The sequence below is a fragment of the Nerophis lumbriciformis genome, linkage group LG27, assembly GCF_033978685.3.
Source record: "Nerophis lumbriciformis linkage group LG27, RoL_Nlum_v2.1, whole genome shotgun sequence".
Taxonomy (NCBI): Eukaryota; Metazoa; Chordata; class Actinopteri; order Syngnathiformes; family Syngnathidae; genus Nerophis; species Nerophis lumbriciformis.
Genome location: NC_084574.2, coordinates 16,112,652 through 16,136,585, shown reverse-complemented (window position 1 = coordinate 16,136,585; position 23,934 = coordinate 16,112,652). Strand labels below are relative to the sequence as shown.

General features: G+C 40.6%; 1 protein-coding gene across 1 annotated transcript; it reads right to left on the bottom strand.

The window, feature by feature from the left end:
- Positions 1–1,916: 1,916 nt before the first annotated feature.
- LOC133624364 (N-acetylneuraminate-9-phosphate synthase-like) lies at positions 1,917–6,076 on the bottom strand. The gene is made up of 6 exons (XM_061987854.2): positions 5,838–6,076; positions 3,578–3,793; positions 3,395–3,494; positions 2,898–3,052; positions 2,550–2,816; positions 1,917–2,369 (listed from the first exon to the last, which is right to left on the bottom strand). The coding sequence occupies exons 1-6, from the start codon at positions 5,967–5,969 to the stop codon at positions 2,151–2,153; spliced, it is 1,089 nt and encodes a 362-aa protein (XP_061843838.2). The 5' UTR covers positions 5,970–6,076; the 3' UTR covers positions 1,917–2,150.
- Positions 6,077–23,934: the final 17,858 nt, after the last annotated feature.

The window sequence follows — 23,934 nt, the reverse complement described above, 5'->3', positions numbered from 1 at the left end:
AATGTATTGACACTAAACCATCAAATTCATTTATCATCAGTGTGGGAATGTGTGAATGTGTGTGTGTGAATGGGTGAATGTGGAAATAGTGTCAAAGCGCTTTGAGTTCCTTAGAAAGGTAGAAAAGAGTTATACAAGTACAACCCATTTACCATTTATCATTTACCATTTTGGGCAGCACGGTGGAAGAGGGGTTAGTGCATCTGCCTCACAATACGAAGGTCCTGAGTAGTCTTGGGTTCAATCCCGGGCTCGTATGGATGAGGACATGGTGATTCTGGAAGTCCAAAATAAAAATAACGAATCATACACAGGCATATCCCGGACAGCTAGATGGGGTTATGCAGGCCTATGTCAAATATATCAATCAATCAATCAATCAATGTTTATTTATATAGCCCTAAATCACAAAAGTCTCAAAGGGCTGTACAAGCCACAACGACATCCTCGGTACAGAGCCCACATAAGGGACGTCGATGTGAATGACATTCCTGTTTTTGCTTTCTTGCTTTTCCTGCTCTGCTTTCTCCCTCTCCCAATAGTTGCCATGACACCGGGGTAAGGTGGGAACATGGAGTACTACTCTACTCTCCTTCGCCTATTTAAACCTTTCCACGTGGCGGAAGCACGCAATCCCAGCCTCCCCTTAACGTTGCCTTTAGGTGACCCTAGAGAAGTTACTTACAGTAATAAGGTAGTTTCAGAACCTACTGGTGGACCACAAAAGTAAGCAAAGAATGTCTGCTGCCTCAAACAACAAAACATACAAAACAGGTTTGGTTGGCAGCCAGTAATTAACTCCATTATATAAACTTCTTCACAAGGTGGGACTGGGTGTCCCTGGTGTACTGTGTGTGCTGGGTCTTCCTGTGGCTGTGTGGTCAACCCTTTCTACTGGTCCTCTGGGGGAGGAGAGGACAGGTAATCGCTTGGTGGCGGACTCTTGGGTCATGTGGGGCCTGCCTGTTGATAGGGTGGGACATGTTCCTCGAGCTCACTCCCTTTCCCCAACGGACTACCTATCACACAACATCAGGGCTCTGAGGGGTGCAGCGTTGTTACCCACTACACTTGGGGACGACCCTGCCCCCTTTGCGTCCAAGTTTATATTCAGTAGATTAATAACACAGAGTAGAACATTTCATGGATGTATTTCTTAATAATGTTGACGATTATAGCTTACAACTTATAAAAACTCAAAAAGTCAGTGTTTCATAAAAACATTTACAAACTACTGTTCCATCCATCCATCCATCTTCTTCTGCTTATCCGAGGTCGGGTCGCGGGAGCAGCAGCCTAAGCCGGAAAGCCCAGACTTCCCTCTCCCCAGCCACTTCGTCCAGCTCCTCCCGGGGCATCCCGAGGCGTTCCCAGGCCAGCCGGGAGACATAGTCTTCCCAACGTGTCCTGGGTCTTCCCGGTGGCCTCCTACCGGTCGGACGTGCCCTAAACACCTACCGAGGGAGGCGTTCGGGTGGCATCCTGACCAGATGTCCGAACCACCTCATCTGGCTCCTCTCCATGTGGAGGAGCAGCGTCTTTACTTTGAGCTCCCCCCGGATGACAGAGCTTCTCACCCTATCTCTAAGGGCGAGCCCCGCCACCCGGTGAAGGAAACTCATTTTGGCCGCTTGTACCTGTGATCTTGTACTTTCGGTCATGATCCGAAGCTCATGACCATAGGTGAGGATGGGAACGTAGATCAACCGGTAAATTGAGAGCTTTGCCTTCCGGCTCAGCTCCTTCTTCACCACAACGGATCGATACAGCGTCCGCATTACTGAAGACGCCGCCCCGATCCGCCTGTCGATCTCACGATCCACTCTTCCCTCACTCGTGACCAAGACTCCGAGGTACTTGAACTCCTCCACATGGGGCAGTTTTGATTTTAAAAAAATGCTGACACATACTTTTTAAATTAAAATATTTATTCACGGACAACACCCTCCTCTTTACATAACTTTGGCTAATAATTACTCATAAATAGATGATTGCCCTTAGGAACAGACGACAGATAGCTTAGTGTCCTAGCTGAGGACAATTACCATTTCCTTGTTCCTGGTAACTGAAACTAAATATGAAAACAAATCACCCACCAAACTATGACAACCTGAATAATGTCCTCATCATTTAAGTGCTTTACTTTAGTCTTAAAAATATTCACAATTAGCCTTCTTCCCATAGCTGTCCACCACCTCTGGTGTGACACTCTCATCTTCTCCCACGTCTTCAGTGACAACCCTGCCAATCAGCTGGAAGATGTCCTCAGCAGCTACACCCATTGGCACAGCCACCTTCACCGCCAACATGTCCAGAGTGAGGGCAGTTCCTTTGGGGATCTTCACCTTGGCCACCACAGTCTTCCCCAGCTTGACAAAACAAAACATCGTCATTCATTTTTCTATTTCCAGGATCCTGGTTGACTTATGATTTGTTCAGATCTTGAATATTGTATAATCATCAAAAAACATTTTAAATAAATCAACAAGGGTCCAATATGACACACATAATGGGTGTATGTACACTTTTGACTATAAGAGTAGTCTCACCTTGTCATAGCATGCCTTCTCACAAGGAAGCATCCTCTTGACGCCACTACCCAGGGCCTTCTCCACCAATCGGACAGAGCGAACCAGCTCGGCCAGCTCAGAGGGCTCCAGCGACGCCATATGGTCATTTCCCTTCCACGTCTTGTCCAGTGTCACGTGGCGTTCGATGACTTTTGCCCCCAAAGCAACAGCTGCCACTGAAATACTGATTCCAGACTCGTGGCCAGAATATCCAATTGGAATATCTGGGAATTCCTTCATGTATTCCTGTGGATTGAGAGATTTAACAACAATGCATGTTTCTATAATCTATATTCATATTTTGAGGTTATATTGTCTTCTATTTACTTTGATCACTCTGAGGTTGACATTCTCAGGATCAAGAGGGTAGGCGCTGGTACACTGCAGAAGGGCAAAGTTCTGGTTGTGCGCCTTCACTGTCTTGTACACCCGACGCATCGTCTCCATGGACTGCATCCCACTGGAAACCACCATGGGACGTCCTGACAACACATAAAACAAGACGTCAACTTGTTTTTTTTCTCAGGGCATTCAATGGATCGCAACTGGTCTGTCTGGTTTGTCTTAGAAGACGTTTCTCCTCTCATCCAAGTGGCTTCATCATAGTTCATGCTCAAAGACTTGGATTGGTCAGATCTGGCCATAGCCCTTACTAGTTATGTTAGGGTGTGCCTGGACAAGGATGGTTACATCCTATTGTAGTGAGAGAAAAAGCAACTGTTGAGATGCAAAAGAGCAACTCTTCTGTCAGACAGACAGACAGACAGACAGAAGACGTCAACATGAGTAATTCATATATTGTAATAAATCTATCCAGTTTCCACCTTTCTTGGCAATCTTCTCCAAATAAAGGAAGTTGCTGACGTCTAATGAGGCCACTTTGAAGAAAGGCACATTAAGCTCATCGAGAAACTCTACTGTCATCTAGAGGTGGGGGGGAAAAATTACCGTCAAATTTTGTTAAAGTGGATACATAAAGGAGAATGTTGTTGCAGTTTTTGACATACCTCATCCTGTCCTGAGGCGGTGAAGACGATTCCCACTTCCTTTGCGTATTTCTGCAACTCCCTGAACTGCTCATGGCTGAACTCCAGGTGGCGCTTGTGCTCTCCATAAGTGGCCCCCCAAGAGTGTATGGACGTGTAGGGGCGTTCTAAGGCACGTTTGTTAAATTTGTACTGCAGTTCACTTTTCTGGAATTTGGCACAATCAGCACCGCAGTCCTGTACATGAATTAAATAGAGGAAAACAAATGGAGTAGAATATTTAAAAAACGTTGTATTTAATATATAACAATTAGTGTTGTCAAAGGATTGTAAAAAAAAATCTGACTATTCAGTTTGGAATAATCGTGATTAAGCACAGTAATTAGTAAAAAAGACCCCAATTGTTGACACAAATGCAATTTTATAGTCAGAAAGGGACAAGTGGTAGAAAATGGCTGGATGGATGGAATGTCATACAGGATTCTTTTTTAATTGTGTTACTTGAATGCCCTAGATCAGGGGTGTCAAACCCATTTTAGCTCAGGGGCCGCATGGAGGAAAATCTATTCCCAAGTGGGCCGTAATGGTAAAATCTTGGCATGATAACTTAAACATAAAGACAACTCCAGGTTGTTTTCTTGGTTTTACTCTGGCCAAAAATAGAACGAGCACATTGTGAAAACGTACAAATCACAAATAATCCTGTGGACAAAACACTTCAAGTTTGTTGAAAGTTCTGAGGAAATTGTTTGCAGCTTCAAAAATAAAAGCACAGAGCTCAGACTTTGTCTCAGTGTATCTACAAAGCCAGGATTAAACTTTTAAGTCGCAGTCTTTCTGGGACTGAACAAAAAAACACATCATGTTAAAGTTAAAGTTAAAGTACCACGAGGTGTGGTGAAATCACCCTCTGCATTTGACCCATCCCCTGGGAGGTGAGTGGAGCAGTGAGCAGCAGCGGTGGCCGCGCTCGGGAATCATTTTGCTGATTTAACCCCCAAGTCTCGACTTAATGCTGAGTGCCAAGCAGGGAGTTAATGGGTCCCATTTTAAACTCTTCTAGGTATCAAATACCTCCTTTGTGATGTCCACGTATCAATCCAGTGCTAACTCAAAAAAAACGTAAGAAACGGAGGTAAAAACTACTCAAAAGGGTTAAATTCACAGTTTCTCGTGTTTGACAGAGACATTTTGGGGCAACAAGGGTACCGAATTAAGTTAAGTTAAAATACCCATGATTGTTACACACAATAGGTGTGGCGAAATTACTCTCTGCATTTGACCCATCCCCCTTGATCACCCCCTGGGAGGTGAGGGAAGCAGTGAGCAGCATTTTTTGGTGATTTAACCCCCAATTCCAACCCTTGATGCTGAATGACAAGCAGGGAGGTAATGGGTCCCATTTTTATAGTCTTTGGTATGACTCGGCCGGGGTTTGAACTCACGACCTACCGATCTCTCTAACCTTTAGGCCACTGAATGACGATGTGTCCGAAGCAGAAGACATAAAACAGCAGGTTTTAAGTTTACTGTGTACCTCTTGCTTGGCCCCGGTATACACCATTTGCTTGCCTAACAGAATTGCTATTGTGACATCCGGTGGACACATTTAGAACAGCAGTTTCTTTTGTTACACAAATAAAAAAAACAGCTCATTTTTATACTTGGCAAACTCATCACGCGGGCCGGAAAAAAACCTGTTGGAGGGCCTGATCCGGCCCGCGGGGCCGTACGTTTGACACCCCTGCCCTAGGTGTATTTGTTCAAAATCTTGGTAAGAGTTTATCTGAAATCCAAATGGGGGTGTATTCTTAAAGCAAACTCTGCAAGCGAGCACACAAGTCGAAGTCTCCCCCTCACCTCACTCATCTGTGAACTGACGTAAGCACCTGATCACTGACGTGTCACAACCCACGGCGCTTTTTCAGCCTGAACGTTTCAGTAACCATCCACAGTTAAGGTAAGGGAGCATCGTATGTGCGCTCAAAATATGATTAATCGTGATTAATCTGCATAATATGATGCTGTAAGTTTTTATGATTATTCACATCGGTTAAGTCGTTATTTTTAACAGTCCTAATAATAATAATAACAACAACAACAATAATACATGACAATGTATTTCAAAATGTAGTAATGATTTAGAGTCACGTTTTAAAACGAGACATTTCTTAACTGACTCGTGAAGTTTACTATGTTCACTTTATTTACATTCCAATTTAACTTTTCTACGCATCAAGCAGTAGCAAGGCGTTAAGGAAACAGAGTTTAAAGTTATTACCTTTGCCATTTTGATCATTTTCTTGGCAATCTCGATGTCTCCCTGGTGGTTTTGTCCGATTTCGGCGATAATAAAACACGGATGGTTGCCTCCAATCATCCTCCCGGGACACAGTTCAAACTTTAAAGGCATGTTGGTGTCAGCTAAAAAAAATAAATTAAAAAAATTGTAAAAGCGTAAGTATTTGCAATATTTTATTTAAACGAAAATGGATGGATGGATGGAAAGGAAGCATTGTGCGTCCCATAGCCGTATTTATAGACTGCGGCGCTTGTGTCCGCCCACTGCTGTTCTACGTGAGTGCAGCCGCCATCTTGCGGCAGTCACGCGTGTCTCAATGCTTCCAATGGCCATGCCCATTTGGTCGCGGAACGAAGGGTCCTTGAGAGAATCTCCCGGCCGTATTATACCGTACCATCGTAGGATGTGGGCGTGGCCTGGAGCCAAGCTTTGATCTGATAGCTCACCACAAAATTTCAAATGACACAAAACCTGAATAATTTGGGTCCAAACATTCAAATCGTAATCACAATTGGCACAAATGGTGATGGTGAGTCCTGTATGGGTCAGTATCAGTCATACTTGCCAACCTTGAGACCTCCGATTTCGGGAGGTGGGGGGTGGGGGGTTGGGGCGTGGGTGGGGGCGGGGCTAAGAGGGGAGGAGTATATTTACAGCTAGAATTCACCAAGTCATATATTTCATATGTATATATATATATATATATATATATATATATATATATATATATATATATATATATATATATAAATAAAATAAATACTTGAATTTCAATGTTCATTTATTTACCGTATTTTCCGCACTATAAGGCGCACCGGATTATTAGCCGCACCTTCAATGAATTACATATTTCATAACTTTGTCCACCAATAAGCCGCCCCGGATTATAAGCCGCGCCTACGCTGCGCTAAAGGGAATGTCAAAAAAACAGTCAGATAGTTCAGTCAAACTTTAATAATATATTGAAAACCAGCGTTCTAACAACTCTGTCCCAAAATGTACGCAAATGTGCAATCACAAACATAGTAAAATTCAAAATGGTGTAGAACAATAGCAACATAATGTTGCTCGAACGTTAATGTCACAACACACAAAATAAACATAGCGCTCACCTTCTGAAGTTATTCTTCATTCGTAAATCCTTCGAATTCTTCGTCTTCGGTGTCCGAATTGAAAAGTTGGGCGAATACGGGATCCAAAATGGCCGGTTCCGTCTCGTCGAAGTCACCGGAGTCAGTGTCACTGTTGTCCAGCAGTTCTGTGAATCCTGCCTTCCGGAAAGCTCGGACCACAGTTGTGACCGAAATATCTGCCCAGGCATTTACGATCCACTGGCAAAAGTTGGCGTATGTCGTCCGGCGCTGTCTGCCCGTCTTAGTGAAGGTGTGTTCGCCTTCGGAGCTGTGTGAAAAAAGCCACCCGGCCTCTTCGCGTAAACTTCCCTTAACCACTCGCTCATCTTTTCTTCATCCATCCATCCCTTCGAGTTAGCTTTTATGATGACGCCGGCTGGAAAGGTCTCTTTTGGCAAGGTCTTCCTTTTGAATATCACCATGGGTGGAAGTTAGCATGGCAAGCTAGAACCACAGTGAAGGATGACTTCTCATTCCCTGTGGTGCGAATATTCACCGTACGTGCTCCCGTTCCACAGTGCGGTTCACAGGAATATCAGTTGCTGTGAAATACGGTAGTAATCCGTGTGCGGATGGAGAGATTGCGTCTTTTTATGAACCGGATCGCTTAGTAGGAGCCATTTTGTGGTCTTTACAGATGTAAACAGGAAATGAAACGTACGGTGATATCCGCGCGTTTTTTCTTCTTCTTCCGGGGGCGGGTGGTTGCTTACAGTAGAAGAAGAAGCGCTTCCTGTTCTATGGGGGCGGGTGCTTTCCTTGGCGGTTGCTTGCGTAGAAGAAGAAGCGCTTCCTGTTCTACCGGGAAAAAAGATGGCGGCTGTTTACCGAAGTTGCGAGATCGAAACTTTATGAAAATGAATCGTAATAAAGCGCACCGGGTTATAAGGCGCACTGTCAGCTTTTGAGAAAAATTGTGGTTTTTAGGTGCGCCTTATAGTGCGGAAAATACGGTACACATATACACACACATAACACTCATCTACTCATTGTTGAGTTAAGGGTTGAATTGTCCATCCTTGTTCTATTCTGTCACTATTTTTCTAACCATGCTGAACACCCTTTCGCAGGTACCCAGAAAGGTTTCGAGTACCACCAAAAAAACTGAATCTCTGAAGACTGTATAAAAATCTGTGTTAAAGGCATACTTGCCAACCTTGAGACCTCCAATTTCGGGAGGTGTGGGGGTGGGGGTTGGGGTGGGGGGTTGGGGGGGGCGTGGTTAAGAGGGGAGGAGTATATTGACAGCTAGAATTCACCAAGTCAAGTATTTCATTATATATATATATATATATATATATATATATATATATATATATATATATATATATATATATATATATATATATATATATATATATATATTTACATATATATATCTACATTCTGAAAATATGCAAACAAAACTGTGTTTAGATAATTGATACTTCAAACTTGCATAAATAAATATTAAGGAATATAACATAACTTGGCTTCGGAGAGCTTCAAAATGTAATGAATAAAATGTTAAAGTTGTTGATAAACAAGCAATTATTTTAATAATTAAATATGGTCATTTTAAATGAATTATTATGATCATTTAAAATTTATTATTTCAAATATGCTTATTTTAATGTATAATTCTATGGCTGAGTGTAATAAGGAGTCAGAAAAAATAAAAATAAAAATATAATTAATTTGATGTTTTTAGCTAAATATAGTAATAACATTTTATTTATTTTTTAATTAATACATATATTTATTTTTAGGTAAGATAAACATAATAATACAATTTATCTGTAGTCTGGATGATTTAGTTCTTGTCACCCTGTTGTCCTCCCATCATGAAAAAAGGCTGTCCTCACTCAGGTCGCATGGAGCTAGAGGGGGCGTGGCCTCCAGCTCCGGCTGAAAATCGGGAGATTTTCGGGAGAATATTTGTCCCGGGAGGTTTTCGGGAGAGGCGCTGAATTTCGGGAGTCTCCCGGAAAATTCGGAAGGGTTGGCAAGTATGGTTAAAGGTGTACAAATACTGTTTGTATAATAAGCATGTTATTTTTTACAAATGAGGGTTAAGAGTTCAGTACTAAAAAAAAAAGAAAAGAATGTGGCTTAAGTACAGTTTTTTAATTGAGCTGCTGCATTTTTTTGGTTGGGTTGTTTATTTATTTTGAGTAACTTCTATACATTTCTAAAAGGGGAGGAATGTAATATTGATCTATGTTTGTCTGTTGCCATCTCCTGGTGAATGATTTACGTGGTGTTGCGCACCTGACGTCACTCATGTCCGCAAGGAGCTGGAGGGGGCGTGGCTTCCAGCTCCGCCTGAATTTCGGGAGATTTTCGGGAGAAAATTTGTCCCGGGAGGTTTTCGGGAGAGGCGCTGAATTTCGGGAGTCTCCCGGAAAATCCGGGAGGGTTGGCAAGTATGGTATCAGTACCTATCCGTACCCACTCGTAGTGGGCGGTGGCCGACGGCAAAAACTGCTCCTCTCCATCACCAATAAACTGACATTACGTAACTTTAGACTTAGACTTCCTTTTATTGTCATTCAAATTTGAACTTTACAGTACAGATAAGACCGACATTTCGTTGCATTAGCTCGTTGTAGTGCAGGATAAAAGAGCAATAAGGTGCAGATATAAATAAATAGATGACTGTACAGATAAACATATTGCACTTTTGCATATGCATCCACGTTTATGGATGTATGTTATATTGTTTTTATATTCCAGCGAGTTAATTAATCGTTTTTGGGGGGGGAACTGAGGGAATTAGTTTGATGCGTTCAAGAGTCTTATAGCCTGAGGGAAGAAGCTTTTACAGAACCTGGAGGTTCTGCTACGGAGGCTTTCGGAACCTCTTTCTAGAGTCCAGCAGTCATACTTGCCAACCCTCCCGGATTTTCCGGGAGACTCCCGAAATTCAGCGCCTCTCCAGAAAACCTCCCGGAAGAAATTTTCTCCCAAAAATCTCCCGGAATTCAGCCGGAGCTGGAGGCCACGCCCCCTCCAGCTCCATGCGGACCTGAGTCCAATGTGTGCACACAAGGAGATGAAGCAGAAGAACGAGACCATAGTCGAAGAGCGCAGGGGAGACACTTCTCCAGGGCCGATGTATGCTCGGGGCAACACCCTTCACCTCAAGCACCCCTAAAATATTCTTAAGCCCCCCTAAATACTTTGGTGTTATATACACTATATATATATATATATTTTTTTTTTACAAATACATGCCGACATATTCATTATAAAGCGGCCCGAATATGAGTTTAAATAAATCATATAACCTGTTATTATTCACTCAGTTTCCCCTCACTTCATAGCGTAAGGTTGAGAACCCCTTTAGTGCGTCGGTATCCAATCCATTCCACTTGTTCATATAGAAAATGCCCATATCACTCAAATGCCAGTCCGCATTTTCTCTGCGACCTTGCTTGCGGTCCTGCAGGTGTACGAAGCACATTATCTTCCTTTACAATGAGTGAAGCTGCACGAAACCTTGTGTGTGCAATTGTAAATAATTTAGTTTTTAAGTTTTGTGTTTCTTGTAGAATCTATATAAAGTAATATACATTAGCCTATTGTTAAAATAATGAAAAAAACATCATTAAATATATTTGTTTTATTGTATTGTTACATTAATAGCTGTTGTATTATTATAGGATGGCTTGTTAAACATTTCATAGGATTTTCAGAGGGAGGAAAAACCAAGACATTTAATATAAAATCTAAAATGAATAAATACATAAAAAGAAAAAGAAAAAAAATGATTAAAAGCCATCGTCCCGGGGAGCATTTCATTTCGTACTGTGCATTTAAAAAAATAAAATAAAAATAACAATGAATCATTTCTAAGTCTTTGTTAGCCGTTTGTGAAGTTTTGTGCTCGTGCACTACGTTCGCTCACACCCTGTGTATCTCCTGGGGACTAAGCCCCCCCTGTCCTTAAAAGCTAGTGACGCCCCTGCTTAAAGGTCCGATTGTAAGAGTGAATAATATATGAGTATAACAGTATGAGGATTCTTCTCCTCATATTGTAACACAATTGCCTATGCTTTTGATTATTATATATTTTTTGACGAACACTTTCTAGTAGATACAAAGTAAAAAATAAATCTGTAGATTCTGTGGTAAAAAAAACAACTAACAAATCTTCCACAAAATCTATCGTGTCATTTTTAAAGTGAATTATTGTGTATGGAAAAATGTTACCACTGTTTTTTTAGGTAAAGTTCTGGCGACTGAGCTCCTAATTAGTTCAAAAGTCAAAGTCAATCAAAAGTCAAGCAGATATTTAGGTATTTTTCTATTTCAACCAAAGAAAATGTCTGGAATGTATACTAATATAACATTTGCTGTATTAATAGACAGTATTGAATGAATGAATATGAATGAATGAAATGAGTTTATTTTGGTCATATAATCAACCATTTTGTGTGATCAATTTAACAGATTATACATATTAACAATCATACACGTACACACTCAAAAAGAAAAAGAATGACCGAAAAAGGAATTGGGTGAAGCCAAGGCTTATATTTGCCTATCCTATACATTCACTGAAAATAAGATTACCTGGAACATCAGCGGTAAAAAAAAATCAATGGGATGAAAGTAATCGTTGCTATATTTGATAATTTTCCATTATTTCACCCTTCAAGGCTTTCTTAAACCTTAACAAAGAACTACATGTCTTCAACTCATCACTGAGCTTGTTCCACCATTTAACTCCTAAAACTGAAATACAGTAAAGTATTAAAGTTAAAAAAAATATGCAAGTGCATGCAGTATATTAGTTTTTTAAAATGGAGATGGATAGAAAGATCTGGTATTGAATTATTAACTTATTAATTAAACTTTTTTTTTTCCCCAGACCATGTAAAATGATGTGGCAGGTCAGATTTGGCCCACGGGCCCTGAGTTTGACACTGGCGCTATAGAATGTGGGCGTGTTAGGGCGTCAAACTTTAATCATACCTCCGTTAATTACTCGGCTTCACAAGTTTTGATTTTGGCTGCATGCGTCAGTAATTATTTGTACAGGTTTATTTTGGGCGGAGCCTGGCAGTGAAAACTGCTCCTCACCCTCATCAATTAAACTTGTTTTTATGTCTCTTTTGATCCTTGCTTCTCAATTATTTTCTGTTACACCCTACCAGAGAGAAAAAAAAAATTTTGCGCCCCGCCTCGCTCTCAAACAGCCACAATAAATAGAATAATTTGTCTATAAGCTAAAAAACCTCAATTAAACTCTACACATTTTTGACCGAAATATCAAATAAACTCAATCGTTAATAATACATTGATATTGAGCAGCAACATTAACTGAGTAAGCACAACATATAAAACGCTTAAACCTGAATAGAACAATTTTGCTGATTTATTTTTTTAAATCAAAATTAGGAAGTCAGGGTTAGTGTTTTTTTTTTTTTTCCATTTCAGGACAATGCACATTGATGAACAATCTGATTTACAGATTGTAAAATAAACAAGCAATGTAATTAGTCGAAGTAACTAAATGACTGTGAATTTTGAAGAAACAAATTGAGATGCTTTTTAAAAGTGTAAAAAGTGAGGGACATTCTCTAATATTACTGGAAAGTCAATCAATCAATGTTTATTTATATAGCCCTAAATCACAAGTGTCTCAAAGGGCTGCACAAGCCACAACGACATCCTCGGTACAGAGCCCACATAAGGGCAAGGAAAAACTCACCCCAGTGGGACGTCGATGTGAATGACTATGAGAAACCTTGGAGAGGACCGCATATGTGGGTAACCCCTCCCCTCTAGGGAGACCGAATGCAATGGATGTCGAGTGGGTCTAACATAATATTGTGAGAGTACAGTCCATAGTGGATCCAGCATAACAGTAAGAGTCCAATCACTTTCCTCTGGCACTGTTCCACTAGCATTCAAAAAAGCGGTTATTCATCCTCTGCTCAAAAGACCTAACCTCGATCCTGACCTCATGGTAAACTACCGGCCGGTGTCCCACCTTCCGTTTATCTCGAAAATCCTCGAAAAAATTGTCGCACAGCAGCTAAATGAACACTTAGTGTCTAACAATCTCTGTGAACCTTTTCAATCTGGTTTCAGGGCAAATCACTCTACGGAGACAGCCCTCGCAAAAATGACTAATGATCTACTGCTAACGATGGATTCTGATGCGTCATCCATGTTGATCCACTTGATCTTAGCGCTGCTTTCGATACCGTCGATCATAAAATGTTATTAGAGCGTATCAAAACACGTATTGGTATGTCAGACTTAGCCTTGTCGTGGTTTAACTCTTATCTTACTGACAGGATGCAGTGCGTCTCCCATAACAATGTGACCTCGGACTATGTTAAGGTAATGTGCGGAGTCCCCCAGGGTTCGGTTCTTGGCCCTGCACTCTTTAGAATTTACACGCTGCCGCTAGGCGACATCATAAGTTTCCCAGGAAATGGGTCAAGTAAACATGTTGTTTGTTTTGTCCCCTTAACACATCTTAACAATTCCTCTAATGTTATTTCATCAAAGAGAGAGAAACTATTTTGGAGGGCGGTATCCGAAAGTCTGTTCCAGAAATGTCTTGTTTGCAGAGAGTGGGACTAGGCCTCATGAAGAACTTCCTGAAGTACACAGCTGTTTTTTTTAAATGAATAACATTTTCAAAGTTAAGCATTTTATATTTTACCATAATGTTACACTGGTATAATGACAGAGGCTTTTGATCAATGATTTTTACAGATTTTAAAAAATAACACTTCAATGGATTTTAATATTGTGTTTCCAGTAAATGACCAAGTTGTGATGCAGTAATCCACACTATCATTGAGGGTAAAAATATCTTAGCAGATTTGATTGTCATGGTAGGTCTGATTTGTTTAAAATTGTGCTGATTGAATTTCAAGGTTGCTGTTTCATCAAGAGGAGGACATACGACCAATATGCTGAAACATTTCAACATACAGAATGCAATAACTATAAGTGAATGTCGTGTTTTTGAACCGCGCCTATCTCATCCCAGGCGGCAACAGTCATTCGACAGAAATACAACATGTACTAGTACCGCCTAAAGCGCTAATACCTGTTCAATTGAAATGAATGCCTTCTCATTCAGATGAAAATGAGAAAACTTATTGTGACTGGTTTCGAGGCGGGCAGTAATAGCTCCAATCCACCAAGAACACCACTCAGCCAGGAAAAAGGAATGTCACCGAGCAGTGACTAAGTTTGTGGTCAAAAGCTTGCAACAATTTGCCACAGCAGATGCTCCTTTGGTAGGTGAATGTTCAATTGTAGTCATAGAAACGTTGCATGTCCCCCCCAATCACATTTTCACTCATTAATTTCCATTATACAAGTACAACTCAAAAAAGTACATTATGGTAAAAAAAGTCCATTCATGTCAGCAGTTAAACTTCAAATGTGAAACTAATATGTGATATAAAGTCATTACATGCAAAATGAGATGTGTAAAACCTTTATTTATTATCATGATGATCATGATTCACTGTTTTTGAAAACCCCACATTTTTTGAGATTTTAAATTCAAGATTTTCATATGATGTACGCCATAATCATTTACATTATATCAAAAGAAGGCTTGAACATCTTGTGTTGCATGCTATGAGCCTACGTCATATTAGTTTAACCTTGTAAATCTAAACAGAACTTTGCACGGTATATTGCACTGTATATTTTCCAGGCAGATGAAAAAAATTCTTAAAAGTTTTAAAAATGTTACGAATGGGTAGATTTTTGTGTAATCTCCACGTTTTATTTTGTAAAATTTTACATAAATGTTTTTTTTAATTTTGAAAATAGTTGTTCTATGCTATGTGTCTCTTAAAGGGGAACATTATCACCAGACCTATGTAAGCGTCAATATATACCTTGATGTTGCAGAAAAAAGACCATATATTTTTTTAACCGATTTCCGAACTCTAAATTGGTGAATTTTGGCGAATTAGACGCCTTTCTATTATTCGCTCTCGGGAAGCAATCCACCATTTTCTCAAACACATTACAAACACCGAGTCAAATCAGCTCTGTTATTTTCCGTTTTTTCGACTGTTTTCCGTACTTTGGAGACATCATGCCTCGTCGGTGTGTTGTCGGAGGGTGTAGCAACATGAACAGGGACGGATTCAAGTTGCACTAGTGGCCCAAAGATGCGAAAGTGGCAAGAAATTGGACATTTGTTCCGCACACTTTACCGACGAAAGCTATGCTACGACAGAGATGGCAAGAATGTGTGGATATCCTGTGACACTCAAAGCAGATGCATTTCCAACGATAAAGTCAAAGAAATCTGCCGCCAGACCCCCAGGAAAAGAGAGCGGATGAGGGTATGTCTACAGAATATATTAATTGATGAAAATTGGGCTGTCTGCACTCTCAAAGTGCATGTTGTTGCCAAATGTATTTCATATGCTGTAAACCTAGTTCATAGTTGTTAGTTTCCTTTAATGCCAAACAAACACATACCAATCGTTGGTTAGAAGGCGATCGCCGAATTCGTCCTCGCTTTCTCCCGTGTCGCTGGCTGTCGTGTCGTTTTCGTCGGTTTCGCTTGCATACGGTTCAAACCGATATGACTCAATAGCTTCAGTTTCTTCTTCAATTTCGTTTTCGCTACCTGCCTCCACACTCTAATCATCCGTTTCAATACATGCGTAATCTGTTGAATCGCTTAAGCCGCTGAAATCCAAGTCTGAATCCGAGCTAATGTCGCTATACCTTGCTGTTCTAGCCGCCATGTTTGTTTGTATCGGCATCACTATGTGACGTCACAGGAAAATGGACGGGTGTATATAACGATGGTTAAAATCAGGCACTTTGAAGCTTTTTTTTAGGGATATTGCGTGATGGGTAAAATTTTGAAAAAAACTTCGAAAAATAAAATAAGCCACTGGGAACTGATTAGTTTTAACCCTTCTGAAATTGTGATAATGTTCCCCTTAAGACGTCACCGTTAGCCTTGTAAAGTCATGTTAGCTCTAAACTAACAAAATTGATGCTAATCCACTTTAAAAAAAATCTTTTTTCCCAAATAAGAAATGATAAGAGACCCGATAAAGAACCGAATCGTTAAGCAGAATCGAAAGTGAAATCGGAACCCGGAAAAATCTTATCAATTCCTATCCCAAATCCGCATACATTTGAAAGATCACATTCATGCAAACATTTGGCAGGTTTGTATAATTTGTATTCTTCTAGCCAAAAAATACATACTTATATAGGTTATGTATACATAGGTTATTTATACATAAAGAAAACATTACCGGCCTCAGAACAGAGCCTTGTGGAACCCTTACTGGGTACCCAAGAAAGGATGACAAGGTACTACCAACCCTCACTGATTGTCTTCTGTTGTTCCCCCGGATCACATGCACCACCTTATTTCTACCATGAGTCCATTTTTTTAATTCAAATTTTAGGGACTTATGCCTACTCGAAATACACAAAAACAGGTACCAAATTAGGTAAGAAAAGTTGGTGTTGCATAATATGTCCCTTTTAACCAGTGACAAACAGTACTCTTGATCAATCTTTCTCCAATTTTCTCTGATTACCCTTGTCAAAGCAGCTTTGCAGATTGGAGTCTTGTAATGAACCATTTTCTTCAATTTCCACCACAAATTTTCAATTGGATTGAGATTTGGACTATTTGCAAGCCATGCCATTGACCTTGTATATCTTTCTTCAAAATAAGTTTTTACAGTTTTTGCTCTATGGCAAGATGAATTATCATCTTTAAAATGATGTCATCATCCCCAAACATCAATTTGATTGATTAAATTAAAAAAAGTGTCCAAATTGTCAATGTAAACTTGTGCATTTATTGAAGATGTAATGACAGCCATCTCCCCAGTGCCATTAACAGACATGCAGCCTCAAATCAACAATGACTGTGAAAATGTGCATGTTTTCTTCAGGCAGTTGTCTTCATAAATCTCATTTGAACGGCAAACAAGAAAAGTACCAGCATCAATGCCGATTTACCATTCATCACTAAATAGGACTTTCACCCAGTCATTCATAGTTCACGGTTAATGACGGCTTTCTTTAAGCTTTTCTGTATTGAAATCTAATTTCTTTTAGGCAGGTTCATAATGTTCAATGACAGACCGAGACACCAATTTCCGCTCATTTGTTTTTCATTTGTTTTGCTGTGCATTTCTGTTTTAAAGACATATTGTTTTAAGCTTTCTGTCGTGACGCTTTGATGTTTTCCTTGGTCTACCAGTTTGCCTGCCTTTTACAACCTTTCCATGTTGTTTGTACCAGTGACGTGCGGTCACTGGAGGCAGGTGAGGCGGGACCTTACCTGCCTCAAGGAAAGAATAAAAATGTAAAAAGAAAAAAAAATTATTAAATTGTTATATGTAACAACAAGTGATTATACTATAAAATTATTTTCCATTTAACTTCACCAGTTTTAGATAATTTTTATTCAAAATCGCTGAATTTTCACATTTGCCGTTCAAATACTGGGAAGAGACGGTGCGGTGATCAGCAGCCAGTTGAGGCACGTCACTCAGTTGTGCCTCAACGTGGATTGCGGACTCGGCTAACTGCTGGCCTGCTGTGCAGTGAGACCGTATTGCTATATGAACTATATTATACATTTCCATAGTTTAGTTAGCTGAGGTATATAATGTACAGTGTATTTTGTCAACAACTGTATGTGTGTAACGTATTTCTTGTGCTGAGCGATCATAAAACTGCTGCGAAGACGCACTGTGTGAGGCTTGCAGTAATCCCGCCTCCTGGTGCCGGTTAATGCACCCCCGCCGCAGAATGCATCCCCCGACGGGAGCGCCACACCAACCAAAGCCCACACCCAAACCCTCCACGTGCAAGACCGAATCCACCCAAAAAAAGTCACTTAACAAGAAGCCAAAAAGTGCAAAAACAACAATGCTCGCGCCGGAGGAGCCGTGAACGACTGCAGGGACACAACATTAGGTACACCTGCAGACTGCAGCACGGATTTCATATTTCATTCATTCACAACTCCTCCAGCACGAACACCACTGTTCCCGCACTTATAAGTAAAGGTAAGACCATAATAACGCTTTTTTAATTAAATGTGCTTTTTTGTGTGCTACAGTTTGTATGTGTAAAGTTAAAGTTAAGTTAAAGTACCAATGATTGTCACACACACACACACTAGGTGTGGTGAAATTTGTCCTCTGCATTTGACCCATCCCTTGATCACCCCCTGGGAGGTGAGGAGAGCAGTGGGCAGCAGCGGCGCCGTGCCCGGGAATAATTTTTGGTGATTTAACCCCCAATTCCAACCCTTGATGCTGAGTGCCAAGCAGGGAAGAATGCTGGTATGAGCTTTTAAACATAACTCGTTAACTGCTGCCAATCAAATGGTGAATAAGATACTCTTTAGGGTTCATATGTTTGTAAATCTGACTGTGATGAAGTCAGTGCCTCACCAGCCATCAACCTCACCGCACGTCACTGGTTTGTACATATTTTAGACACAGCTGACTTTGAACAATCAACATATTTTGTAACATTGTGGGATGGTTTAGACCTTCTTAAAGAAGTTTGACAATCATTCCCTGTGTTACAATTGACATATTTTGTGTTGTAACCATGGCTCGTGTCTATCCACCTGGTGAAAAAGCTCTCCAAGGTGTGAACGCACATTTTCAGTTGCAAACTAATTAACAGATTGAATCTGATGCAGATGCTCATTTTGAAAATGAAAATAACCAGGGGGATTTCATGTTAATTTTCTCAGAGTTGCATGACTCCATCACTAAAATGAAACTGTTACTGACTTCCACAATTCATATTTGTTACGTTGGGAACGCATGGATGCGATGGTTGTGTTTCCTCCAATGCAGAAAGACAAGCAGGAACTGTGAACAGGGAAGAGTCTGTCCTTTATTATTTGAGGTAAGCCAAAAAGTACAAAAACTATGGACGCTAAACAAGCGTGGAGTCAAACAACCAAAACGTCACCAAGGGTGAACAGCGAGGTAGTCTATAAGCAGGGAAAAATACTTAAAGGGGAACATTATCACAATTTCAGAAGGGTTAAAACCATTAAAAATCAGTTCCCAGTGGCTTATTTTATTTTTTTCAACATTTTACCCATCACGCAATATCCCTAAAAAAAGCTTCAACATGCCTGATTTTAACCATCGTTATATACACCCGTCCATTTTCCTGTGACGTCACACAGTGATGCCAATACAAACAAACATGGCGGATAGAACAGCAAAATATAGCGACATTAGCTCGGATTCAGACTCGGATTTCAGCGGCTTAAGCGATTCAACAGATTACGAATGTATTGAAACGGATGGTTGTAGTGTGGAGGCAGGTAGCGAAAACGAAATTGAAGAAGAAACTGAAGCTATTGAGCCATATCGGTTTGAACCGTATGCAAGCGAAACCGACGAAAACGACACGACAGCCAGCGACACGGGAGAAAGCGAGGACGAATTCGGCGATCGCCTTCTACCCAACGATTGGTATGTGTTTGTTTGGCATTAAAGGAAACTAACAACTATGAACTAGGTTCAGGGCCGGCCCGTGGCATAGGCCGTATAGGCAAATGCTAAGGGCGCCGTCCATCAGGGGGCGCCACGCCAGTGCCACAAATGTTGGAGAAAAAAAAAAAAAAGAAAGAAAGTTGGTACTATTATTTCTAAATACAAAAAATAATCCCACGTTAATTAAAATGCAAAGTAAAGCCTATTTAATAGAAATATTATTTGTTACAACATTACGCCCCCCCCCCCTTACCGTAACATGACTCTTTTTGGACGTCACCACATCAAAAAATCAACACAAGATGTCAAAACGGCCAAAACTGTCAGGTGCCCAAGGAAGAAAAAAGAGAAAAGAAGAGGAGGAGAAACGAGAAAAGACAGAGTTAGCAGGTAGGTAACGTTAGCCTACATGAAATTATTTGTCTGTTACAGAATGTGATAGTAACCTGGCTTGTTAGCATTAAGCTAATGTTACATGATTCGGCAATTGCTAATCAATAAATAGCTAGTTCTGTTTTAACGTCGGGTTAATATTGTGGAGGGGGCTAAATTGTTATGGAAAATAATAATGTAACGTTAGGTAATTACTGTACTCCCACCTTACATTCCTCAGGTATTAGATCTTTTAAGCAGGTGTTTTTTGTTTACATTGTTATTGCCTTCTGGTTAGCTAATGTTTGCCCTGCAGGTAATAATCACTTGTCCACCCCTTTATATATTAGGTATAGTTGTAAGTAAAAAAAAAAAAAAAAAGGTCAAAGATAAAGCTATTCGGTTTCTTGTGAGGGGGGGGGCGCCACCTAAAATCTTGCCTAGGGCGCCAGATTTGTTAGGGCCGGGCCTGACTAGGTTTACAGCATATGAAATACATTTGGCAACAACATGCACTTTGAGTGCAGACAGCCCATTTCAGGCGCGCTAAGAACATATATTTTTCCACGATTTCAGCACTCAGGTTAACCATACCTAAATAGACACAAAATACTGCATTACACAAGACTACCCGAATGTACTCGAATGATTGAAAAAAAAAAAAAAGTTTTTAAGCTAAATTATTGGTAAACACAGTTTATGTATAATAATTTACGTAAAACCGCGAGTAATGAATAAAGTTTTCATCAATTAATATATTCTGTAGACATACCCTCATTCGCTCTCTTTTCCTGAAAGCTGATCTGTCCAGTTTTGGAGTTGATGTCAGCAGGCCAGGGAAGCTAGGGTCGATATTCTTCTTTTGATCATCTTCGGTGGCATAAGGGACGGTAGAAGCGGTGTGAGCCAAGACATCCAGGGGGTTTAGCTCGCTCGTCTGCGGGAACAAACTGCCGCCATTGCTTGCCGTGCTACCGAGGTCCTTTGTCCCTGAATAGCTCACACACTCCGGCAGATTCAATGGGGGTCTGGTGGCAGATTTCTTTGACTTTATCGTTGGAAATGCATCTGCTTTGAGTGTCGCAGGATATCCACACATTCTTGCCATCTCTGTCGTAGCATAGCTTTCGTCGGTAAAGTGTGCGGAACAAACGACTGACCATTTCGTCGGCTTTCCCCACACCCTCGTATTTTGAACAAATTTCGTCCAATTTCTTGCCACTTTCGCATCTTTGGGCCACTGGTGCAACTTGAATCCGTCCCTGTTTGTGTTGTTACACCCTCCGACAACACACCGACGAAAGTGAGAAAATGTCAGATTGCTTCCCGATGTGACGTCACGTTGTGAGAGCGAATAATAGAAAGGCGTTTAATTCGCCAAAATTCACCCATTTAGAGTTCGGAAATCGGTTAAAAAAATATATGGTCTTTTTTCTGCAACATCAAGGTATATATTGACGCTTACATAGGTCTGGTGATAATGTTCCCCTTTAAGCGTGTTGAGAAACAAGAAGTAACGTAAATGTTGCGAAAGCGAGCATTGACCCAGCAACTTGTGCTGGGTGACTGAAAACTATAAAGTGGAGTGATTAACCGAAACACCTGGTGGGAACACTAATTACTAAACAAAGGCAGGTGTGGAGAATTAGTGCCCATGGGAACCAAACAGTAAACGAAAGTAAATAGCCCTTCCATCTGACTGAGGGCAATTGAAGAATACTGTACAGTATTGCTACTTGTCTTTCCACTAACTCACTAAGACAAGAATGCCCTCTGGTGGAAAAAAGGAAGTATCAACTCCAAACATGAACGCTCATCAAATGACATATACACATGAAAAATTATATAGACATTGTATTATATATATTGTGTGGTGTTCGGGTCTGTGGGACCCGTTTTAATGTTTTATTAAAAGAAAAATTATACAATTAATTAATTTTTCAAACTGAGACTCACTGACTTTGGCTCATTTTCTGTGAAGAACATCTATCAGAATACATATTTAATGACCACACACCATACACCCCCCCTACACATTTCTATCACATATAAGATGTCCGGGTCCACTGGACCCGGGGCTAATAGAAGTGTGGAAATTGATGTTCTGTGTACCACACGCACCCACCCACACACACACACACACACACACGCACACAGCAGGCCTAGACAGGAGGAGGACAGAGTGTAGGTACACAGAGCATCATAGGGTCAAATGTGCGAGAAAATGAGAGCAGACAGTTTTGACAAACAATGTTGCAACCCTGTGTGGGAACCGCAGGTGCAGAAACACAAAAGAAGAATCCCTGTGGGATGCAGAAACCGGCAGAGAAATTTTCCGTGCAACGTTCATATTGTTGTTACTCAGCCAGCGTTTGTGGGTCTGATGGACCCGTTGCATTTTGTGGCTTTTAATGCCTCACAATCAAACACTTTTATGTTAAAATACTGAACAGATGTTTATTGGGATAAGGTAAACATCTGTTCAGTATTTTAATTTCATTAGGCCTACTATGCTACTGTATTTTATTGTTGGTCATTATGGTGGTACTTGGAGAGCCAGGTGTTTTCTGAGGCGGTACTTGAGAACCACTGGTCTAAATAGTATAGTTTTTAAGTTACTAACGAATTATGATTCATAGTAGTCCTGAGTTCAATCCCGGGCTCGGGATCTTTCTGTGTGGAGTTTGCATGTTCTCCCCGTGACTGCGTGGGTTCCCTCCGGGTACTCCAGCTTCCTCCCACCTCCAAAGACATGCACCTGGGGATAGGTTGATTGGCAACACTAAATTGGCCCTGGTGTGAAGCTGTGATAGGCTCCAGCAGAACCCGCGACCCCAAAAGGGACAAGCGGTAGAAAATGGATGGATAATAATACCATGTTAATAACATAAAAACCAAAACATTGATAACATAAAACCATACAACTGTTATGATCCGATGCCGGATCATAACAGTTGTATGGTGTATTTTGGGTTTTGAGTCACTTGTGGTTTAAGTTCTGTTTCAGCACCCATGTTTTTGTGTTTTCTTGGTTGTCATGGGTGCTGATTGTTTTCACCTGCCTCTGATTAGTGTTCGGGACACTCACCTGTTCCCGGGCACTAATCAGAGAGCTATTTAGTCCTGCTTTTTCCCGTCACTCAGTCTGGTGCTTTTGTTTGCTTTACGCAACTGTGACATTTGATGTTTTCTAGTTCCCTGTGTGTGCCTTACGTTACTGTTTCCCTGTGAGCTATTCTGCTAGCTTTCCTTGTGCTAGGCACGCTTGTTTTGTTTGGTTCCTGTCTTTTTGTTTGATTTATATAAATAAATCATTCTTCTTAGCCGCAAGCTGCTCCCTGTCGTCATGCCACGATCCCGTTACAACAACTTTATAACTTAAAAATTATAACAGTTATACACAAATTTTTTGCAGCACAATTGATTGGGACACGTTTTGGGTGATTTTGATACGGGGGGTATACTACACGAGTGCATAATTTTGATGATTATAGCTATGTTAGAATAATTATGTAAAAGTTAGCACACAACTCTTATGCTTAAAGGGGAACATTATCACAATTTCAGAAGGGTTAAAACCATTAAAAATCAGTTCCCAGTGGCTTATTTTATTTTTCGAAGTTTTTTTCCAAATTTTACCCATCATGCAATATCCCTAAAAAAAGCTTCAAAGTGCCTGATTTTAACCATCGTTATATACACCCGTCCATTTTCCTGTGACGTCACACAGTGATGCCAATACAAACAAACATGGCGGAAAGAACAGCAAGCTATAGCGACATTAGCTCGGATTCAGACTCGGATTTCAGCGGCTTAAGCGATTCAACAGATTACGCATGTATTGAAACGGATGGTTGTAGTGTGGAGGCAGGTAGCGAAAACGAAATTGAAGAAGAAACTGAAGCTATTGAGCCATATCGGTTTGAACCGTATGCAAGCGAAACCGACGAAAACGACACGACAGCCAGCGACACGGGAGAAAGCGAGGACGAATTCGGCGATCACCTTCTAACCAACGATTGGTATGTGTTTGTTTAGCATTAAAGGAAACTAACAACTATGAACTAGGTTTAC